Source organism: Mobula hypostoma, chromosome 6, assembly GCF_963921235.1.
Source record: "Mobula hypostoma chromosome 6, sMobHyp1.1, whole genome shotgun sequence".
Lineage (NCBI taxonomy): Eukaryota > Metazoa > Chordata > Chondrichthyes > Myliobatiformes > Myliobatidae > Mobula > Mobula hypostoma.
In genome coordinates, this window is record NC_086102.1 from 153,461,267 (window position 1) to 153,481,550 (window position 20,284).

Here is a 20,284-nt window from a genome sequence, read left to right on the forward strand (position 1 = left end):
TCCATCAGGGAGGAGGTACCCGGGGGTGGGGGAGAGAGAGGGAGAACAACACACTTTAGGAATAGCTTCTCTTCCTCTGCCACTTGATTTCCAAATAGACAATGGAACAACCCATGAACACCACTGCACTATTTCTGCTCTCTTTTTGCAATACTTATTTACTTTATTTTCTATATTATATATAATATATGTGGTTTTATTATGTATTGCACTGTATGGCTGCCACAAAACAGCAAATGTCATGACATATGTCAGTGATATTGAACCTGATTCTGATTCTACTGACACTACCCTGTCCTCTAGCTGGTGATGAACTTCTCTAACATGGCTGTAGTAATATAGGGGATTTAATGTGTTTACATCCGTATTTGATAGGATCAAGTTTTGAATAAACCAAACCCAACTGAAAACTAAGTTGAACACAATGGCGGGGGGGGGCAGGGGGAAGGTGTTTTATTTTTGCAAGCCTTTGTTATTTTGTTGATAAATAGATATTTAATTATCGTACAGGCAATATTTTAAACACTTTTTTTAAACAGGGTCCTCGGGGCCTTCCAGGTGAAAGAGGGCGACCAGGTCCTCAAGGTTCTCCTGTGAGTATAACACTGAGTCAATTCCTTTACTTTAATCACTGGAATTGCTTTTCTACTTCTGCTGTCAATTTAAATTTATTATCGAATGAAGTTGATTCCCTTAGTTTGTCCTTGAGCAATTTATGCTTCAACATTTCACTGATGAAACAGGTCAATGATTGTATAAAGTAGTAACTGTGGAGACAGTAGGAAAGAGTGCATGGGATCAGAAAATATCCTACTGGATGAAAGCCAGGATTTGTTTTGATGACCTCAACAAGTTCAAAGTAAAGACATGTCACCTTGAAAATCATTTTCTTGCAGGCATTCACAGATAGAAAGAAACACAATAGAATCAATGAAGAACTACACACCAACAAAAATGGACAAACAACCAAAGTGCAGAAGATAAACTGCAAATCCTAAAAACTAACAATAAACAAATAATATTGAGAATATGAGCTGTAGAATCCTTGAAAGTCAGTCCATAGGTTGTGGAAGTTTCTTGCTACTAAACATTGGAAGTTGCAGGTAAAGGATGCAGTGAGGGTGTTACAGAGAGGTCACTGAATAACACTCAGAAGAATCAGAATTTGTCACTGTGGGTGGCTGTGGGTCACAGGGGAGGGATAGAATTAGACTTAATAGGAAATTCAACTAGTGCAGAGGCAAGATGAAATCCAATTGAGAGGAGTAGCCATGCCATGGAACAACTGAACGTACAAGTCAAATGGATGTTATCCCTACTCTATTATTTGCTGTGTAATTGATACTTTAAAAAAGGCATCCCACCACATTACCAGTGACAACTCACCACTATTCAGTTTTACTCTATAAATACCACAGACATTCTGAAGTATGAGATACACAGTCCTAACTAATATTGTGTTGTTATCCCACAAGATGCCTTGAATCTTTCCCACACCTAAAAGGTTAAAAAAACAATGGAACATCTTGCAGTTATCTGGTGTAGGTTTGATGAAAGTTCCATGCAAAGTCCAGAAGCACAATCAGGACTTCCCATGATTCTCTGCACAAAATTGCATGCACGTTTGGTGAACCCTGAATGTATTATTGCCAGAAGAGTCTACTTCAGCTGAGGAAAATCAACTAATGTAGCAAAAGCTGTTGTTAGTGATATTACACATTTTTGGGACTTCAGATGCTTTCTATATTTAATTCCTATATTTCTGGAGTATATCTCCTTCATCATTTAAGAGATGAGCATTTAAAATATTTCCGAAGAAGAATCCATTGAGTAAATTTAATGAACAAGTAAAAATAATCAATTGTGAAATTCAGCAGAGATGCCTAAAAATAATGAGGAATATTGCAGGGTCGCAAGCACTATGACTGCTGTTTTAATTGCTTTACCTGTTATAATTTGTATCTACCTAAAGATATTTTTGACTTTTATCATCATCTGTTCAGCCTTTCCCGAGTTATTTCAAGGCCAACAATTTGGCAGGTTATGCTTCCCCATGTCTCCCAATCGCATTATGTTTGTTCAATTAGTGGACCTGATCCAATAGTTAGAGTGGAAATCCCTCACAAGCTGCTGAGCTCTAGCCAGAAAAGTTAATTCAGACGACTTTCCTGTCAGCATCTATCTTCTCAGCACCTGCTCTGAAGTTAATGCTATAGCCTGGTTCTCCACAGAAAACTTTAAATTATTCCCTTAATCATTGAAGTGCTCATATCACAAAGATCTATAGTTTTGCAAATAGTGACATGAGCAAGACCTTCTGTGTTCACTTTTTGATTCACAGCAAATAAGCTTTTCAATTGGGTCCTTCAGATCTATTAATCTCATCCTTCCAAAATGTGAATCCTCCTCTCTCTCTCTCTTTCAGACAGAAACCTTTTCTTTTAAAGATTTATCCAAACAATGAAAGGAATTATCGAAAGCTCAGAGCTTTTAGCATTTGTTGGGGATTATGCTGTCTACTTGATCAGATAGGCTGTAAATCTGGCTTCCATAAGCAAATGTGAAGCCAGTGTACATAAACACTTAACTTCATAATCATTTCCCGACACGTTTATATAGAAATAATTTTTATCAGGCATTTTGACTAAATGTGAGGCTAAACTATATAGCGTGCATTCACCCTTAATGCAATACAAAGCCAAATCATTAGTAATTTTTTTTTTCCTCACAAGCTAGTGGATCTGCCTTGGCATTGCATATAGGAGGACAAGATCAAATGTTAGAGAGGAAATACTTATGAAAGGACACAGATATAATTTAGATCTCAGCCTGAAGAAATATACTCAAAAGCTAATATTTGTCGCTTTCTTTTAAAGAAATAAAGTAAAAACTGCTAGAAGCTAAATACCAAGTATTATTAAATACAGCTGTGCTTGCTGAATAAGTGCAGAACCTAAATTCGGCTCACAGCACCATTACCCTGAGTGAGCTGAGGATTCACTGGGCAAGACTGAGATTCCAAAAAACTCCTCAAAGAAAGTATCAAAAGATGCAGAAGTTACTTCATCAGATATATGTAATTATGTTATTGTGAGCAATATTTTTAGTAAGTTATATCTCACTCTATCCCTTACTTTGCACATTCCAAATTTCTCTGGGGTGGCGGGGGTTAGTTGTGGGAAGCAAATGAAAAGTGAATCAATATCTGCATTGAAGTGTGGCGATCCTCAGGGCAAAATGAATGAATCATTTCATTAATATGAAGTTTAAATATTTCAAATGAAGAAGAAAATATACAAATACCTGGCAAACTGAAAATTAATTTGCAGAGACAGGAAGCGCATGCACAGAGGCATAAGAATAGATACATAGAAAACATATAAACAGATGATGGATAAATTCCTCTTTCTGAAGTGTTTTCTTTTGTTGTCCACAGGGTGCTCGTGGTGCTATTGGTGCACCTGGTCTGACAGGTGCCCCGGTAAGTGATATTTTATATTGATGGCGCCATTGCTGGTATTGTCTCCATTTGCGATGGTTTCTCCATATTACTTCCAAGTTTCTGGTTTACCCAGGGAAGGCTAAAACAAAAGGGCTATTGGTCACCTCATCTATATCATGTCCCTTTTTGCACAGCAAGTTGCTCATCTGGATACAATTTGCTTGCATTTAAGGTGAAATGGAGGAAAGAAGGATCATACTTTATATATTGGTAATGCATCTGTTATAGATGATGGGTCAAATACCACAACTAGAACTCTTCCATAATTTTTTTGAACTCCCGATGTCAAAGCAAGCCAGATGGTTTAATAATGTGTACACCTACTGCGTGTTCATTAGACTTGTTATTGATTTGCTGAAGTACCTAGGGCTGTTTGCCATTTTCTGTACTAGGTTTCAATTCTCAAAATAGTTGCTAGCAAACGAACAACCTTGGGTATTTTAAAATATTTTTATTTCTACCCTTTCCTGGTTTGGTGCTATGAGGAATCAAGTAAATATTAGTTAGTGAACAAATTGATCCATTGGTAACTTGTGTTTTTCCCACCACAATGCATTGTAGAATTATTTGAGTTGGCTCTCCGTTTTATGATTGTAATTAAAGGTATCATTTCCAAACTTTAAGTGAATTTCGGATAGGGTTCCTTTAATTATAATCACAAAGTGGAAATACATTAATGCATAATACTCCTTGATTGCTAAAAAATTAAGCATATAGTATTGAGAGCATCTACATAGCTCTCCTCAAGCTACTGAAAGGAGACTTAGGAACTCACAAACTTTCATTGAATCTTCTAGTCTGATATATTTTGCAGTAATGTATAATTATGTTTGCTTTTATAGGGTACTATTGGGATAATGGGTGCTCCAGGTTTCCCAGGACAGCCTGGTGCCAAGGTTAGTATAAGTATCTATTCCTAACTCTCTTTATTTAAGCAGTACAGTGCATTCACTGTTCAAATCTCCCCAGTTTTCACACATTATCTTTCATTCCAAGTAACTCCAAGGATGATGCTCCTGAATTATAAACTTCTGCAAAGATGTCCAATTGATGGAAAAACCTTAACACACCATGCTTTTGCCATCACTTGTGCGTTTGCTGAGAAATATGTTGCTTAATAATCTTAATTTCCAATCATTATTGCTGTGAATTTCTATTAAAAGTGTATCTTTTTAAATGATGTTCAAAATTTGGTACCAAGATTGTGAATCCATCAGAGTATACTGTTTTCTGCAAAAATAATTTTTTGACAGAGAGATGAATGGAATGATGATCTAATTCAAGGATTACATGGTAGAATTTGTCACAGAGAAAATAACTCTCTTGACTGACTTGCTTTGTTTTCTATGCCAGATAATTTATGTGAATTTTCATTAAAAAAAAAAAAATTTTTTACTGAAGTTTAACTTGAGAAACTTCTGTTATTCCTAGTTATTCAGCTTGACTTCATTAGTAACACTTTTGCCTCCATTGCATCAGCTGGCTGTGGATTCAAACCTTGTTTCACAAACTGTCCATGTTGTGCATTCTCTATTGATAGATATGCCTTTTTTTTTCAAATGAGATCCTATTTGAAAAGATGATGGTGACAAGAAGAAAACAGCTATGTAATGTACTTGTTTTGGCTCCATGTGTCCAATTTGCATTCTTTCGGGTTCAGGGTGATGTCCTTTCATTCTAATTCTGTCAGTTGTTGAATGTCTATTTGGATGAATGTGGGCGTGCAGAGTCTGCCACAGCTGGGGAAGGAGGTGTTTGACAGGGCAGTGGAGTTGGAGGGTAGACAACTTCTGCCATTTTGCTTGGCTTCTACCTGCTCCAAAGAAATTTCTCTGTGCTCTCATTCATAACTTTCATGATTGAGGTGTATGATCTAGTGACCATAATCTGCTATGGTTCAATGTAAGAGTGACCTTGAGGATTGTGAGACATTGGCTTTCTCAAAAGGATAGGTTGCTGCATTGCAAGACTAGCTTGTTGTTAATGAGAAAGCACACCCCCTGAAGATGGTATTTCTTCTCCAGTTTGTACTTCCATACAGAAGTGCAATATCATCTTCTTGGAGATGCTCATCTCCTGTCTTTTCCCCTCAGTCATCACCCTCCCCATCCTTCCCCACCTCACTCTCCTCTGCCCTGTTCTTCATCCCTGAGGAAAACCCCCCGGAAAAGATGTAACTTCCCAAGCTACAGCAGATTATTATGAAAAAATGTTAACCAAACAGTCTTATCTTAGTTTATGTTCCCTTAACCCAGCATGGGAGTGCAACAGAATCAAAGATGAGATTGTTTAGTTAACATTTTTACAGAATCAGTCATAGTGGCAATGTGTTTTGTGTTAGGCTGCTTACTCTCAGTGCAGAAGCCTTTAATTGCCTTGGACGACTTTCTGGACTAGCTCAGGGACAAGAGGATCTATGTTGGGCAGGAACTTATTTCTTTGTATATGAGACAGAATTGAATGTCTTAAGTGCATTAAAGGCCACAGGCAGAGTGATTATACTGATTGTGAATATTGTCATCCTGAGAGGGGACATGAGAGCTTTGCTCATGGAACCATTCCTTCTCAGAGCTCTGGGAATCCCTGTAATATGTTGAAGGACAGTCATTGGGCTGGAGCGGTACCCATAAGCCATTGGTATCTAGAGTCAAAGGTTACAGCAAAATGAGGTTTCTCTGCTTTCTTCAGTCAGTGGAGCCTTCTGATTCTGCTGAAATAGAAGTTGAGGCGTTTGTCAGCAGGTGTTGCAGAGTGGCTGAGTTTACAAGTGAGCTAATAGAGTTACTGTCCCGCACCAGATTATTCCTGTGCCAAGTTCTAGAAACTTCCATGCTCCTTGATATTTGCAGGCAGGCTTATCAGTTCACCAGGAAGTTCATTGTGCATGCCCCTGACCTACCTTCTATCGAATGTAGCAGAGCTATTGACATTGAAGAACCTAACACTCTGCTGGCAATCCATTCCCACCCAGTGACCACAGCATGATGAACCTGATTTTAAACTGTTTTCTAAATTCTATGCACCTTCCTTCCTATTGTATGATGTAAGGCCTGTCGCTAGCCACAAGTTCTTTCAAACACATGCTGGAGACTTCATCTTCATGCATTTGATAAATAACTTCTCCCTGATATTTTGGAGTCCCTAGCAGCCTGGAATGAAGAAGGCACAATAACCATGCCATAGACTGTTGGGTGGGGTCTGGGGGCTGGATACTAGTAAGTGATACAGAATGTAGGTAGTGATTGTGGGTGGAGGGGGAATGTATGATGTGAGAGCACCACCAGGTTTGGGTGCAGTTATTACCCCTCAACCATCAGGCTCTTGAACCAGAGGGGATAGCTTCACTCAACTTCATTTGTCCCATCACTATGCTGCTCCCACAACCTATGGACACACTTTCAAGATCCTTTCATTTTATGTTTGCTATATATTGCTTATTTATTATTATTTTGTTTTCTTTTTGTATTTGCACAGTTTGTTGTCTTTGGTATATGGGATGATTGTCCATTTGTGCAGACTTTCATTCATTCCAGTCTGTTTCTTTGCATTTATGGTGCATGCCCACAAGAAAATGAATCTCAGGGTAGTATTTGGTGAAATGTATGTACTTTGATAATAAATTTAGTTTAACTTTTGTGAAGGCAGATTAGGTCAGAGAACATCTTCATATTGTATGATGTAAGGCCTGTCGCTAGCCACAAGTTCTTTCATCAGGGCACACTATCCATCAGGGGTCCTTGTTGATGCTGATTTTGCAACACGTTGTACTGGGAAATGTGTGCTTGAATGTCTCATGATGCATTTGTCCATTGTGTCTGCACTAGTTGATTTGCAGTTGTTGTACCTCACTTGTGAGATGTGTATGTGAAGCTCTGGATGATGCCTAATGTGTTATGATGTTGGACAACTGATAGTCTGGTTTGACAGACATCACTGTGGGTTAGTGCTGGTGTGTACTGAGGAGCCTGGTAGGTCAGTTGATTGGAGGGAGCTTTAGAAGATGATTTCATTGACTTTAACCACAGCTGAGGTCATGGAACATCTGTGACATTGCATCCTTGAGCTGGCCCTTCTGGCAACTTCCTCCACGGTCGTCTTCTGCCACAACATGTAATCTGCTGAGGGAACTCAGTGGGTTGAGCAACATTTGTGGGTGGAATGGAATTTTTAACATTTCAAGTTGAAACCCTGCGTCAGAACCGTGGGTGGAGTGGCGAGATAGCCAGTGTATACAGGAATGGGGGAAATGGTGAGAAAGTATTCCTTGGAACGTCAGAGAAAGCAGGATCTCCCAGTGGCCACACATTTTAATTCCACGTCCCATTCCCATTCTGATATGTCTGTCCACGGCCTCCTCCACTGTCAAGATGAAGCCACACTCAGGTTGGAGGAACGACCCCTTATATTCCATCTGGGTAGCCTCCAACCTGATGGCATGAACATTGACTTCTCTAACTTCCATTAATGCCCCACCTCCCCCTCGTACCCCATCCGTTATTGCCCATTCTCTGGGCTCCCCCCTCCCCTTCTTTCTCCCTAGGCCTTCCGTCCCATGATCCTCTCATATCCCTTTTGCCAATCAACTGTCCAGCTCTTGTTTCCATCCCTCCCCCTCCTGTCTTCTATCATTTTGGAACTCCCCCTCCCCCTCCCACTTTCAAATCTCTTACTAGCTCTTCTTTCAGTTAGTCCTGATGAAGAGTCTCGGCCCGAAACGTTGACTGTACCTCTTCCTAGAGATGCTGCCTGGCCTGCTGCGTTCACCAGCAACTTTTATGTGTGTTGCTTGAAATTCCAGCATCTGCAGATTTCCCCGTGTTTGCAGGTTTATTGTCATCTGCCTGTACATATCCAACCCAACGAAATGATGGTCTCCAGACCATGGTGCATCCTCAAAACATATATCACAACAGCACACAAACCAAAATGTTACTATAAATAATTTAATAAAATAATTCAAAATGCATGTAGTATGCATCACGGGTAAACAGTATACTGTACAGTAAACAGGTCGCTGTCTTAGTGATGAGACCTCAGTGGTGGCAAGGGTACCACTGGTCTGAGAGTCTGAGGGAAGAAACTGTTACCCAGTCTGGCAGTGCTAGTCCTGTTGCTTCTGTACTTCCTGACAGTAGTGGGCCTGGTCCTGGTCTCCATGTGAACTAGTTTGACTTGTGTAATCAATGGTCTGTATGCAGGGATTAGCAAAATGGATGTGTAGTCTGAGTATTGGAGTTGAAGGCTGGGGGTGCAGGGGTAACCTTGTAGTCTCCACAAACTTTGGTATGAACCAGGTCTAATATATTCTTCCCAGGTTGCAAAGGTGGCATGCTGGTAGAATTTTGACAGGACTGTTTTTAAGTTGGTGTGACTGAAGTCACCAGCAACAATAAAAATGCCATCAGGGCGAGTGGGGTGGAGATATAAATGGCAATAGTCACAATGGCAGTAAACTCCTTCAGTAAGTAGAAGGGCTTGCATTTCACCATTCGAAAACTATCTGCTGTGACCAGTGGGCCATTACTACTAAGGCTCTCACAAACCAGTTCTTATTGATGTAGACACACAGACCTCTACCGACGATCTTGCTGGAGGTTGCAGCATTTCTGTCCACCTAAAAGGAGATGAAGCCTTCTAGCTGGATGGTTGAGTCTGGAATGGTGTCCTGGAGCCACATCTTTATCAGGATGAGTGTGCAGCAGCCCCTCATCTCCTGCTGGCGCAGGTAATACAGTTTGTTCTCCAGCGGTGGAATTTTAGCAAGTAGAATTATTGGGAGAGTGGGTCTGCAGGGAACTCAAATACCAGTGCACTTAACTGTGCTTCTGCACTCGAGCACACTGCTTCCCTGAGTAGCTGTAGTAGAGCATGACGAGGAGGAAAGGCCCACTAGCCATGTTAGTCTGTAGCTGTGCAGCTCCTTCGTTATTCTGCTCGTTAGTGAGGTAGATTTGCAGACACATCCACAGATGGGGATGTACAGGATTGCCCCTTACTCTGCGTATACATCTCAATACATGGGTGCCTGTGTGTGCAGCAGAACATTTTGACAACCTTTACAAAAGGGGAGTATGATATTATTACTGGAGCTAAGTTAGATAGGTTTGACATATTGAATGGGGTAAATTTGAATTCAGCAGATTTGTAATTGCCGGATAAATCCCCTGGCTGGGCATTGAATTGTGGAAGTTCTACCCAAGAGGACTGAAAACTTGTCAACATGTAGCACTTGATTCTCAGATCTATAGACTCACTTGTGTGCTTTAAGGACTCGTTGTCAGTTTTTTAAATTATTTAGACAGCTTGTTTCTTTTGCACACTGGTGTTTGTCAGTCTTTCTGTAGCTTTTCATAAATTCTATCATATTTCATTTTCATCCTGTAAATGCCTGCAAGAGAAGTAAATGAATCATTACAGGATAGTTAGTTTCATTTTGGTGATGTTCACGGTTAATTGCTATTTAACCATGAATACAGCCAAACGAAACAGTGTTCCTCTGGGGTTAAGGGGCAAAACTCAGTACCAACAGCTATACACAACACAAAGCCCATATAGCACATATAAGGAAGCAGTAAGTATACAGAAACACAAAAAATATAACCTAGCCCAAGTCCCTGACTCCATGAATGCTCTCAGCAAAAGCAAGCCTGCAGCCGTCTGCAGGAGAAGGCAATATAGCTCGTCTTCCACTGAATGGACATGGGGGTGGGGGGGGGGCTGCAGTGATGCACCACGCTGCCTCTGGCCCCTCTCCTGGGCGGCTGCAAACGGGCGACACCACGACTTGAGGCCAAATCCGAGCTACAACAGAAACCGTGCAGCTGTCCCATCAATAAACTAGTGAACTGGACTTGCACAATCCGCATTAGCAATGTCCAACAGGTTCTTGTAATCACAGAGAAATGACTAAGGCAATCGCTTGCTGTTAGACTGCACACAACCTTTGTGCACTGACTCTGATGCCTCTCTGTATCAGGCAGCAACAGGGTCTGTACCAAGTCCAGCCCCTCCACCAAAGAGCAACTCACTGAGAGGGTAGACCTGCAGTACCTGAAGTTCTTAATGGCCAGTGGGGTCTTGCAATGGTTAAAAAAAAAACATTTAAAAAAAAAAGACAACAGCTTTGGATGGCCCCCATAGAGGCCTCTGCTTCTGAGCTGTCGCCGTTTTATCAGATTTATGTGCTATTGGAAAATATTCTGAGGAACAATATAACCGATCATTTAAGATGGTGCAGCTCCTGAGGAACTTATAATAAGGACTTTAATGAAAACCTACTGAGTATTTGACAAAGGGGTGGGGGTTGATGAGAACAGTGCATTTGTGAAATCTATGTGGATTTTAAGAAGGCTCTTGTAAAAAGTTTAAGTGGCAGATAGGTCAAAACGTAAAGACATCTGGGATCGAAGGGAGACTGACAAATTGGAATCAGACTTGGTCTAGTGGCAGGAACAAAAGTGCAATAGTTGACAGGTAATCATGTAACTGGAAGGCTGTTACCAATAGGATTTAATATTGCTCAATAAGTAATTCCTTTGTCCATATATGCAGATGATACAAAATTAACTCTGCGGTTGTCAGTGAGAAGAAAAACTTCAGACTGCAGGGAGGTTTAGATGACCTGGTGTTGTGACTGTGAACTAAGTCACTGGAGACACTAAAGCTGGTAAATATAAAGGTTCTTTTCTGCAGAATCAGTTTCTCCCCTCCCCACAAAACAGTAATATTTTATACAATTTAAGCACAAAGACAATATAAACAATTAACAACAGTTTCAAATGCTATAAATGTTGCCTTCATAACATCGACACTTATGCAGAATTACATGTTTAGAATGGGAGCGCATTCCAATCCATAGAACAACTTTGAACAGTCAAATACTTGTGGCTGTTCCAAGGGGTTTTAGGCACATACCAGACATCCAAAATCAAAAAAGAAATACTTTTGTTACAGGGTGAGCTTCTGGAATGTACAAACAGCCAGTCACAGAACAGGCATGTTCAGAACTGTGTTAAATGGTGTGGCAGAGGTATATCATTAACAAAGTGTTACCACAAAAGATGCTATTGATTGCCTTTCCTGGTCTCATCATGAGGATTTCAATGAGGGCCAATCATTCATCCATTGTCTTCCCCTGTGCTGTTGCAATGACTCAGAATCAAAATGTTTCCCTCTCCTCGCCCACCCAATGACTGGTTTTAATGGCCTTTACATATTTGTAAAAGTTAAAACAGTGAACAGTTTTTTTTGGAAAACTGGTTAACTACTGCCTGATGTATATAATTTCATAACTCTGGAATATCCTGTAATGTCTGGTTAGTTGGGCAGAAAAGTGTAAGATAAAGCATTTGGGAAAGTGCAATAATTGTTAAAATACCTTGGAGGAACTCCATGAGGTGCACTTCCACAGATTTTTGAGGGCCAATAAATGTTTTAAAATGCACAAAGGATGCTTTAATTCTTTGATCAAGGCCTATCAGAAGAGATGTTATGACAGAACTAGCTGCTGTTCAGGTAAGAAACAGTTGTGTTGGAGAAGATGCAGAGAAGATCCATGACTCTTGCCAGAATGGAAAATTGCAACTGTGAGAAAAGGTTAGATCTGATAGGCATATTTTCTTTGGAAAAGAAGAAACTTAATGGAGACTTGACTTGGAGAGATGAAATAGTGCAAACCTATTTCCTTTAGAGGTGGGGTCAAACAGGGTTTTTAGATGGGTACAAAACATCTTAGGATAATAGGGTACCTCAAAGAGTAGCAGGAGTTTAGTAATCAATGTCAGAAAGGTCTATAGAGTCAGAAATTTTCATCACATTTATGCAGTACTTGAAAATTTATAGTATCAAGGGCTGGGGAGCAATTGTGGAAAAGTAGGGTTATGCCATGTGGCTCTTTCTACCAGGTACATACATCATGGGTTGAGTGGCCATAAACTTCTCTTGAATCTAAGATTTCTGTGAAACAGGTTGTGTGTATTCCCTTCATTGGTGTGAAAAAGCCCAAACTTACTGCAAACGTAACCCATGCTTTCCAGCACTACAGACACAAAGACAACAAACAATGACCCATGACACCCATTTATTTGGGCATTTTTCCAATAGCCTGTATGGAATCCTACTGTGTATACATTGATTGTATTTTTCTTCATAACATTTTATAACTGAAGTCTTAACAAATCCCTGAGAGATGTGAAAAGGTTACTGAATATACATGAGAACTGAATGCACATTATTAACTTATCCTGAGATCTTGGCTGGCTGGATTGACTTGTTACAAACCACAATAAACTCTGTTTGCCATTACACCAGCCTCAGGAAAGAATAAGTCAGTTGTGCCATGTAGTTTCCAGTGACATTATTATAAAGTAGCAGCTGATATATATTGAAACAAATTGCGCTCTGTAGCTCAAAAATGAATCGAACCAATTGGAATTCCAGCAGGTCGTGTAAAATCATATTACGAACTACTCTGGCCACTGGGCATTGCAGCAGAATTGCACTTTGCACTTTAAATGCTCTTCTTAATGTGACCAAGCATCCAATTGATCTAATGTTTTATTTACAGAGTTAGACCATCAGACACAGGAGCAGAATTAGGTCATGAGGCCCATCGATTCTCTCCGCATTTTTATCATGGCTGATCCATTTCCTTCTCAACCCCATTCTCCTGCCTTCTTCCCATAACCTTTTATGCCCTGACTAATCAAGAACCTTTCAACCTCTGTCTTAAAAACACTCGATGTCCTCGTTTCCACCACCACCTGTTGCAATGAATTCCACAGGTTCACCACCCTCTGGCTAAAGAAATTCCTCCTCATCTCTGTTCTAAATGGACTTCCCTCTGTTCTGTGGCTGTGTCCTCTTGTCCTAAACTCCGCCATTATAGGAAACATCCTCCCCACATCCACTCTATCTAGGCCTTTCAATATTTGATGGGTTTCAATGAGGTCCCCACTCATTCTTCTAAACTCCACCATGTACAGGCCCAGAACCATCAAGTGCTCCTTATGTTAACCCTTTCATTCTTGTGAACCTCCTCTTAACCCTCTCCAATGCCAGCACATATTTTCTTAGATTAGGGGCCTAAAGCTGCTCACGATACTCCATACCAGAGGTCCATGAGCCAGTGTTCATCGGGGGATCAGAGATCGAGAGGGTCAGCAACTTTATATTATTATCATTACAGAATGCAACTAAAAAAGACATAAGGAGCAAAAAGGTGAAATATGATGCTAGGCTAGCCTTGTTATTTCTACAAACAATTTCAACAGATTTGTCAGGCAAGATTTTCCCTTGAAGAAACCATGCTGACTTTGGCCTATTTTATCATGTGCCTCCAAGTACCCTGAAACATTATGCTTAATAATAGACTCCAATATCTTCCCATTCACTGAGGTCAGGCTAACTGGCATGTAATTTCCTTTCTTCTGTCTCCCTCCCTTCTTGAAGAGAGGAGAGACATTTGCAATTTTCCAGTCCTCTGGAATCATGCCAAAATCTGGTGATTCTTGAAAGATCATTATTAATGCCTCTATAATCTCTTCAGCTACGTTTCTCAAACTCTGAGATGGTAGTTCATCTTGTCCAGGTGACTTACATTCCTTCAAACCTTTCAGCGTCCCAAGCATGTTCTTCCTGGTAATAGTAACTGCATTTATTTCTGCCTTCTGACACTCTTGCTTCTGGCATACTGCTAGTGTCTTCTACAGTGAAGACTGATGGCAAATACTTATTAATTTCATCTGCCATCTTTATCTCCCCATTACTACCGCTCCAGCATCATTTTCCAGCACTCCAATATCTACTCTTGCCTCTCTTTTACTCTTTATATATCCAGAAATAAAAATCTTTGGTATCCTCTTTGATATTATTGGCTAGCTTACCTTCATGTTTAATCTTTTCCCTCCTTGAGGCTTTTTTAGTTGTCTTCTATTGGTTTTTAAAAGCTTTCCAAACCTGTAACCTCAATTTTTTAATCTATATTATGCCCCCTCTTTTGCTTTTATGTTGCTTTTGACATCCCTTGTCAGTCAAGGTTGTGTAGTCCTGCCTTTGGTATGCTATGACTTCTTTGAGATGTATTTTTCGTGCGTCTTCCAAGTTTCCCTCAGGACCAGCAGCTATTGCTGTTCTGCTGTCATCCCTGATAGTGCCTCCTTCCAATCAACTTTGATCAGCTCCCCTCTCGTGTCTCTGTGATTCCCTTTGCTCCACTGTAAACTGATGCATCTGACTTTAGCTTCTCTGTCTCAAATTGCAGGGTGAATTTTATTGTATTATGATCACTGCTTCCTTAGCATTCCTTTACCTTAGCATCCTAATCAAATCTGGTTCATCACGTAACACTCGATCCAGAATAGCTGATCCTCCAACTACAAGCTGCTCTAAAAAGCCATCTCATAGGAATTCTACAAATTTTCTCTCTTGGAATCCAGCACCAGCCTAATTTTCCCAACCTACCTACATATTGAAATCCCCCATGACTATTGTAACATAGCTCTTTTTATATGTCTTTTCTATCCTCTGTTTTAATTTGTAGTCCACATCCTGGCTACTATTTGGAGGCCAGTATAGAAGAAAAGGAAGCTGGAATATGCCGGGCACTTGTTAAGAGGTGGCGGACTGCAGAAATTGTTATTGAAAGCGATGATGGAAGGAAAGAGGGAAAGAGGAAGGCAGCGAACCACTTGGTTTGATAATGTGAGGCAATGGACTGGGGTGAGTTATGCTGAGGCCAGAAAAAGAGCGCAAGATCGAAGAAGGTGGAGGTGCATAGCCACCAGCCCCAGATTCGGGACGACACCCACTGACTGACTGATATAACTGCTATCAGGGTCTTTTTACCCTTGCAGTTTCTTAACCCTAGCTATAAGGATTCTACATTTTCCAATCCTATGTCACCTCTCTAAGGATTTGATTTTTTTTTAATCAACAGCACTACCCCACCTACCAGCCTATCCTTCTGATGCACTGTGTATCCTTGAACATTAAGCTCCCAACAATAATCTTCTTTCAGCCATGATTCAGTGATGCCCACAAAGTAATTCCTGCCAATCTCTAATAGCGTTGCAAGAGCATCCATCTTATTCCATGTACTGTGTTCATTCAAATATAACACCATCTGTCCTATATCCACCACCCTTTTTGATTTTGTCCCCAAGATGCACTGCAACTCATCCCCTGACAGAATTTTTCTTGTTCTTCCTGACAGTCTCTCCACACACTGCATGAGCCTGTATACCAACTGCACCATCCTCAGCCCTATCACTCTGGTTCCCATCCCCCTGCTGAACAGCTCCAGCAAAACTGCCCACAAGGATATTGGTCCCCTTCGTGTTTCAGGTGTAACCCGTCCCTTTTGTACAGGTCATACCTTCCCCCGAAGAGATCCCAATAATCCAGAAAATCTAAACCCCTGCTCCCTGCACCAGTTCCTCAGCCACACGTTCATCTGCCAAATCATCCTATTCTTGCCCTCACTGGTGTGCGGCACAGACAGCAAACCTGAGATTACTACTCTGGAGGCCCTGCTTTTCAGCTTTCTACCTAAATCCCTAAATTTCTCTCTTTAGAACCTCCTCCCTTCTCCTGTGCCATTGGTGCTAATATGTTTCAAGATTTCTGGCTGCTCCCCTCCCCCTTTAGAATACCATGGACCCGATTTGAGTCATTCCTCACCCTGGCACCTGGAAGGCAACATAAAATCCTGATGTCTCCATTGCATCCACATCATCTCTCGCTGTTCTTCTAACTATGGAATCTCATATTACTACTGCAGTCTTCTCCTCTCTTTTTTGAGCCACAGCACCAGACTCTGCCTCAGAGACCCAGTCACAGCAGCTCCCCTGGTAGGTCATTCCCCTCAATAGTATCCAAAACAGTATATTTATTACTGTATTGAGGGGAATGGCCACAGGGCTTTTCTTCACTAGCTGCCCATTTCCTTTCCCACTTTTGACATTCACCCAGATACCTGCCTCCTGCAACTTAGGGGTGACTATCCCCCTCTAGCTCCTATTTATCACCTCCTTATTCTCCCGTATGAGCCAAAGGTCATCGAGCTGCAGCTCCAGTTCCTTGACCTGTTTTCCGAGGAGCTGCAGATGTGGTTATTCAGGAGGCTGGAGGTCTCTCAGAATTCCCACATCTCACAGAAAGAGCACAACAGAGGCCCTGGAGCCTCTCCCACTGCTCTAATTATCCACTAATAAATAAAGAATAAAGAAAAAACTTGCCAGATACTTGTGTCATCCAAGCCTGTTGAGGTTAAGCCTCCCCACTCTTCCCAATTAATTTGTATTTTGGCATCAATCAAAATCTTAAATAGATTCTATTTCATATTAACCTATTGTTCAAAGTTGATGGCAGAGATGGCTACATCTGCTGCTGCTGTTGCTACTACTACTACCACGACTCAGGCCTAAGGGGCGAGTGGCGGGGGGCCACTTCTCCCTCTCCCTCATCAGTGTGTTCAGTTCATTTACATTAGCCATGCTGCTGTCTTCTAGGAGCGTATTGACCATAGTCTTGGGAGGGCATCCAGGGTTCATCCTCCTGTGCTTGGGCTCCCATATGATGACTAGGCTGGCAGGTAGCTGGGGGTGGCGTAGACAGTGCCCCCCGCTAGTTGCAGTCTTCTCACCTCGATTTTAGTGGTGAGCATCAGTAGGTCGGCATAGAGCTCGATGTTGTCATGTGCGGTCGCCAACTCATGGCAAGAGCCACCCGGAGCACTCGTGTATAGCAACCATCTAGAGACTTTCGCGTTGTCTTGGTGAGTGTCCACATCTCATATCCGTACGTGAGAATGGACTCTATGACTGCTATGAAGGGATGGCAATTATTCTTAATTTGGCGAGGGAACCAAATGCGATGTATCCGGGTTGGCTGATTATCAAAACTGGATGTCCTTTTGGGTTTTGAGGAAGCAGATACTCTTCAGGAAGATATAGACAGGTGAAGTGAGTAGGTGTGGACATGGCATGGAATATAAAACATTAAACAAGCCCTTTGGCTCCTGATGTCTGCACTGACATGTTGTCAATCTAAATGAATCCTATCAGCTTCCATTGGATCTGTAAGCCTCCATTCCAGGGGTTCACAGACCCCTTGCTTAATGGTATTGGGTGCATAGCTTAAAAAAGATTGGAAGCCCCTGCTATATTCCCTGCTTATTCATGCATTGGCTTTAAAATTTGAAACATTGCTATTGTATCCATTTCTACCACTTTCCGGGCAGTGTGATCAATGCACCTACCACCCTCCATGTAAAATAAGAACTTTGTTCCTGCAGCTACTCTTTGCAACATTTCCAAAGCTCACACAGGTACCTTATGCTTTTTGTACACCTACTAACTTTGAATTAAATATAAAGAATGGCATATCATAATAGTTACTTTAGCTCCTAAACAGCTGTATTACAATGTATAAGATCATGTTAAATATTACCTATATGTAATCAGCATGAGCTAAGATTTTCCAAGTATTTCATTTCAGAATGGGTTTTGAAATTCTTGCTCTAAACTGTTTGTTTTCCACTTAACAAAGTCAAGTTTATTCCTGACAAGAGCTGCCACCAGGACATGCATCAATTGCAGTCAAAGTGTACGCTTTATTTCTCATGTGCATTCAATTAATGTAGATTTAATTATGTATTTCTCTAATTTATTCATATATGCACAGAATGTTTGCTGAATAATCTTAGAACAGACTGAGTTATTTGGTACAGTTCTATTGCTGAAGTCATAAATCCAAATCACCTAGTAATTTTGGTGCAAGCTGCAAGAATGGAACAAAACTACCTCTGGGCTTCCAGAGAACTGCAATTAATTCACTGCAGCCCTCCAGGAAGGGAACTCTTTACCTGGTCTCACACTGTGAGAATGTGTATTAATTTTAATTCTAATTCATTCTCATTCTTTCTTTTTCTTTTTCTCTCTCTCTCTCTCTCTCTCACTCTCACTCTCACTCTCACTCTCTCACACACACACACACACACACACACACACAGAAATTCTGGCCATCTTTGTTTCTTTGTTATCAGAGGCAAACCAGGATATTTTACCTCTGAGTAGGTTATGATTTTAAATATACGCCCACAATCCTGCAAGTAAGCATCCTGCCAGTAATCCAATATTAGACTTTAACAGGCCCATTAAAAATGGAAAAAAAAAATCTGTTCCAATGTGTGGGATTTTCAGTACTTGTCTCAACTCCATGATGTACTGCTTCTTCTCAATATTATCTCGATATTTATGATATCTTTTAATGGTAAACATTACCATTAAGCAGAATAAATAGAGCCATTTAATTGTAATTTTGAATTCTGGTCAAATCGTCATTGCTGAAAAATTAGACAAAATAATTAATCATAGTGCAGGAAAACATTAGCTGTTCTGGCACAGGCCAAGGTTACAATTCCCTGCTGGTCTGACAAATAACTACTGAGTCTTAAACTTCATGCCCTGACACAAGTTTTCCTTTGGGTGAACAGCTGTCAATGCAACTCTGACTTTTGTCTCCTCAACAAAGCAGATATACATGTTTTCTCTGTGAAATCATTAACAGAAAAATCTACTGGAAAATGCAGGCAAATCTGGCACATTTAGTGGGAAAGTTGATCAGCATGCTCCACAGCTCAAGAGGCTGTTTCCAGCCAACAGCTAAAAATTAAGCTTCATGAAGAGATTTCTAACAAATTCAGCAACTGTATTTTCTATATCTCCCCAATGTAATGCTCCAAGAAGATTGCAGTAGCCCAGGGGAGAAAGGACTTACTGTGCTTTACATTGCCTACTTTTTAAACACATATGGTGAAGTTTGCTCTGAATTGTTTCTATCGTAGTGTTCCTCCTTATGTGGGCATTTTAGTGCCCTGAATCTTAGCTCTCTACCTCGGAAGTTGCCTTGATCTGTTGTCAATGGGAATAGGGGTTGGCAGCAATTGCATGTCTATCATTACTCCCATCAGATGTATATTTTCAGTTGGCAACAGACCTAGCACTGGGAAGAATCTTGCTTTGACTTATGAAAATGAAATGTTGATAAATCTGTTGAATTTTCTTGATTATAACTCACAGGCAGATGAAGGTGAATTAGCTGATGTTGTATGTTTGGACTCCTGGAAGGCCTTTGATATATACCCAGTGGCCACTCTATTAGGTTCATCTTGTTAATGCAAATATCTAATCAGCCAATCATGTGGCAGCAACTAAATGCATAAAAGCATGCAGACATGGTCAAGAAGTTCAGTATTTGTTCAGTCCAAACATTAAATTGGGGAAGTAATGTGATCTAGGTGATTTTGACCATGGGATGATTGTTGGTGGCAGGTGGGATGGTTTGAGTATTGTAGAAGCTGCTAATCTCCTGGGACTTTCATGCACAGCAGTCTCTAGAGTTTACAGAGAATGGTATGAAAGCCAAAACAAAAAGTAACATCTAGTGAGTGGCAGTTCTGTGGGTGAGAATACCTCGCTCATGAGAGAGGTTAGAGGAGAATGACCAGCTTGGTTCAAGCTGACAGGAAGGCAACAGTAATTCAAATAACTATGCATTACAACGGTGGTGTGCAGAAAGTCATCTCTGAATGTACATGTCTGACCTTGAAGTGGATAGGCTAGAGGAGCAAAAGACCACTGAATGTAGTTCCAGATGAGATTATTAAACAAACTATGGAGTGCATGGTATTTGAGATAATTTACAAGTATGCATTGATTAATGGACAGAAGCAGAATAGGTATACATGAGTCACTTTGGGGTTGAGAAGCTCTGATCAGTGGG

At 40.8% G+C, this 20,284-nt stretch overlaps 1 protein-coding gene across 1 annotated transcript in view; it reads left to right on the forward strand.

The window, feature by feature from the left end:
• Window positions 1-20,284, forward strand: part of LOC134348514 (collagen alpha-2(V) chain-like) — a 296,032-nt gene that overhangs the window by 170,785 nt on the left and 104,963 nt on the right. The window contains exons 16-18 of the mRNA XM_063052002.1: window positions 540-593; window positions 3,437-3,481; window positions 4,345-4,398. Coding sequence (XP_062908072.1) covers window positions 540-593; window positions 3,437-3,481; window positions 4,345-4,398 — 153 coding nt within the window. The remainder of the gene's footprint in view (window positions 1-539; window positions 594-3,436; window positions 3,482-4,344; window positions 4,399-20,284) is intronic.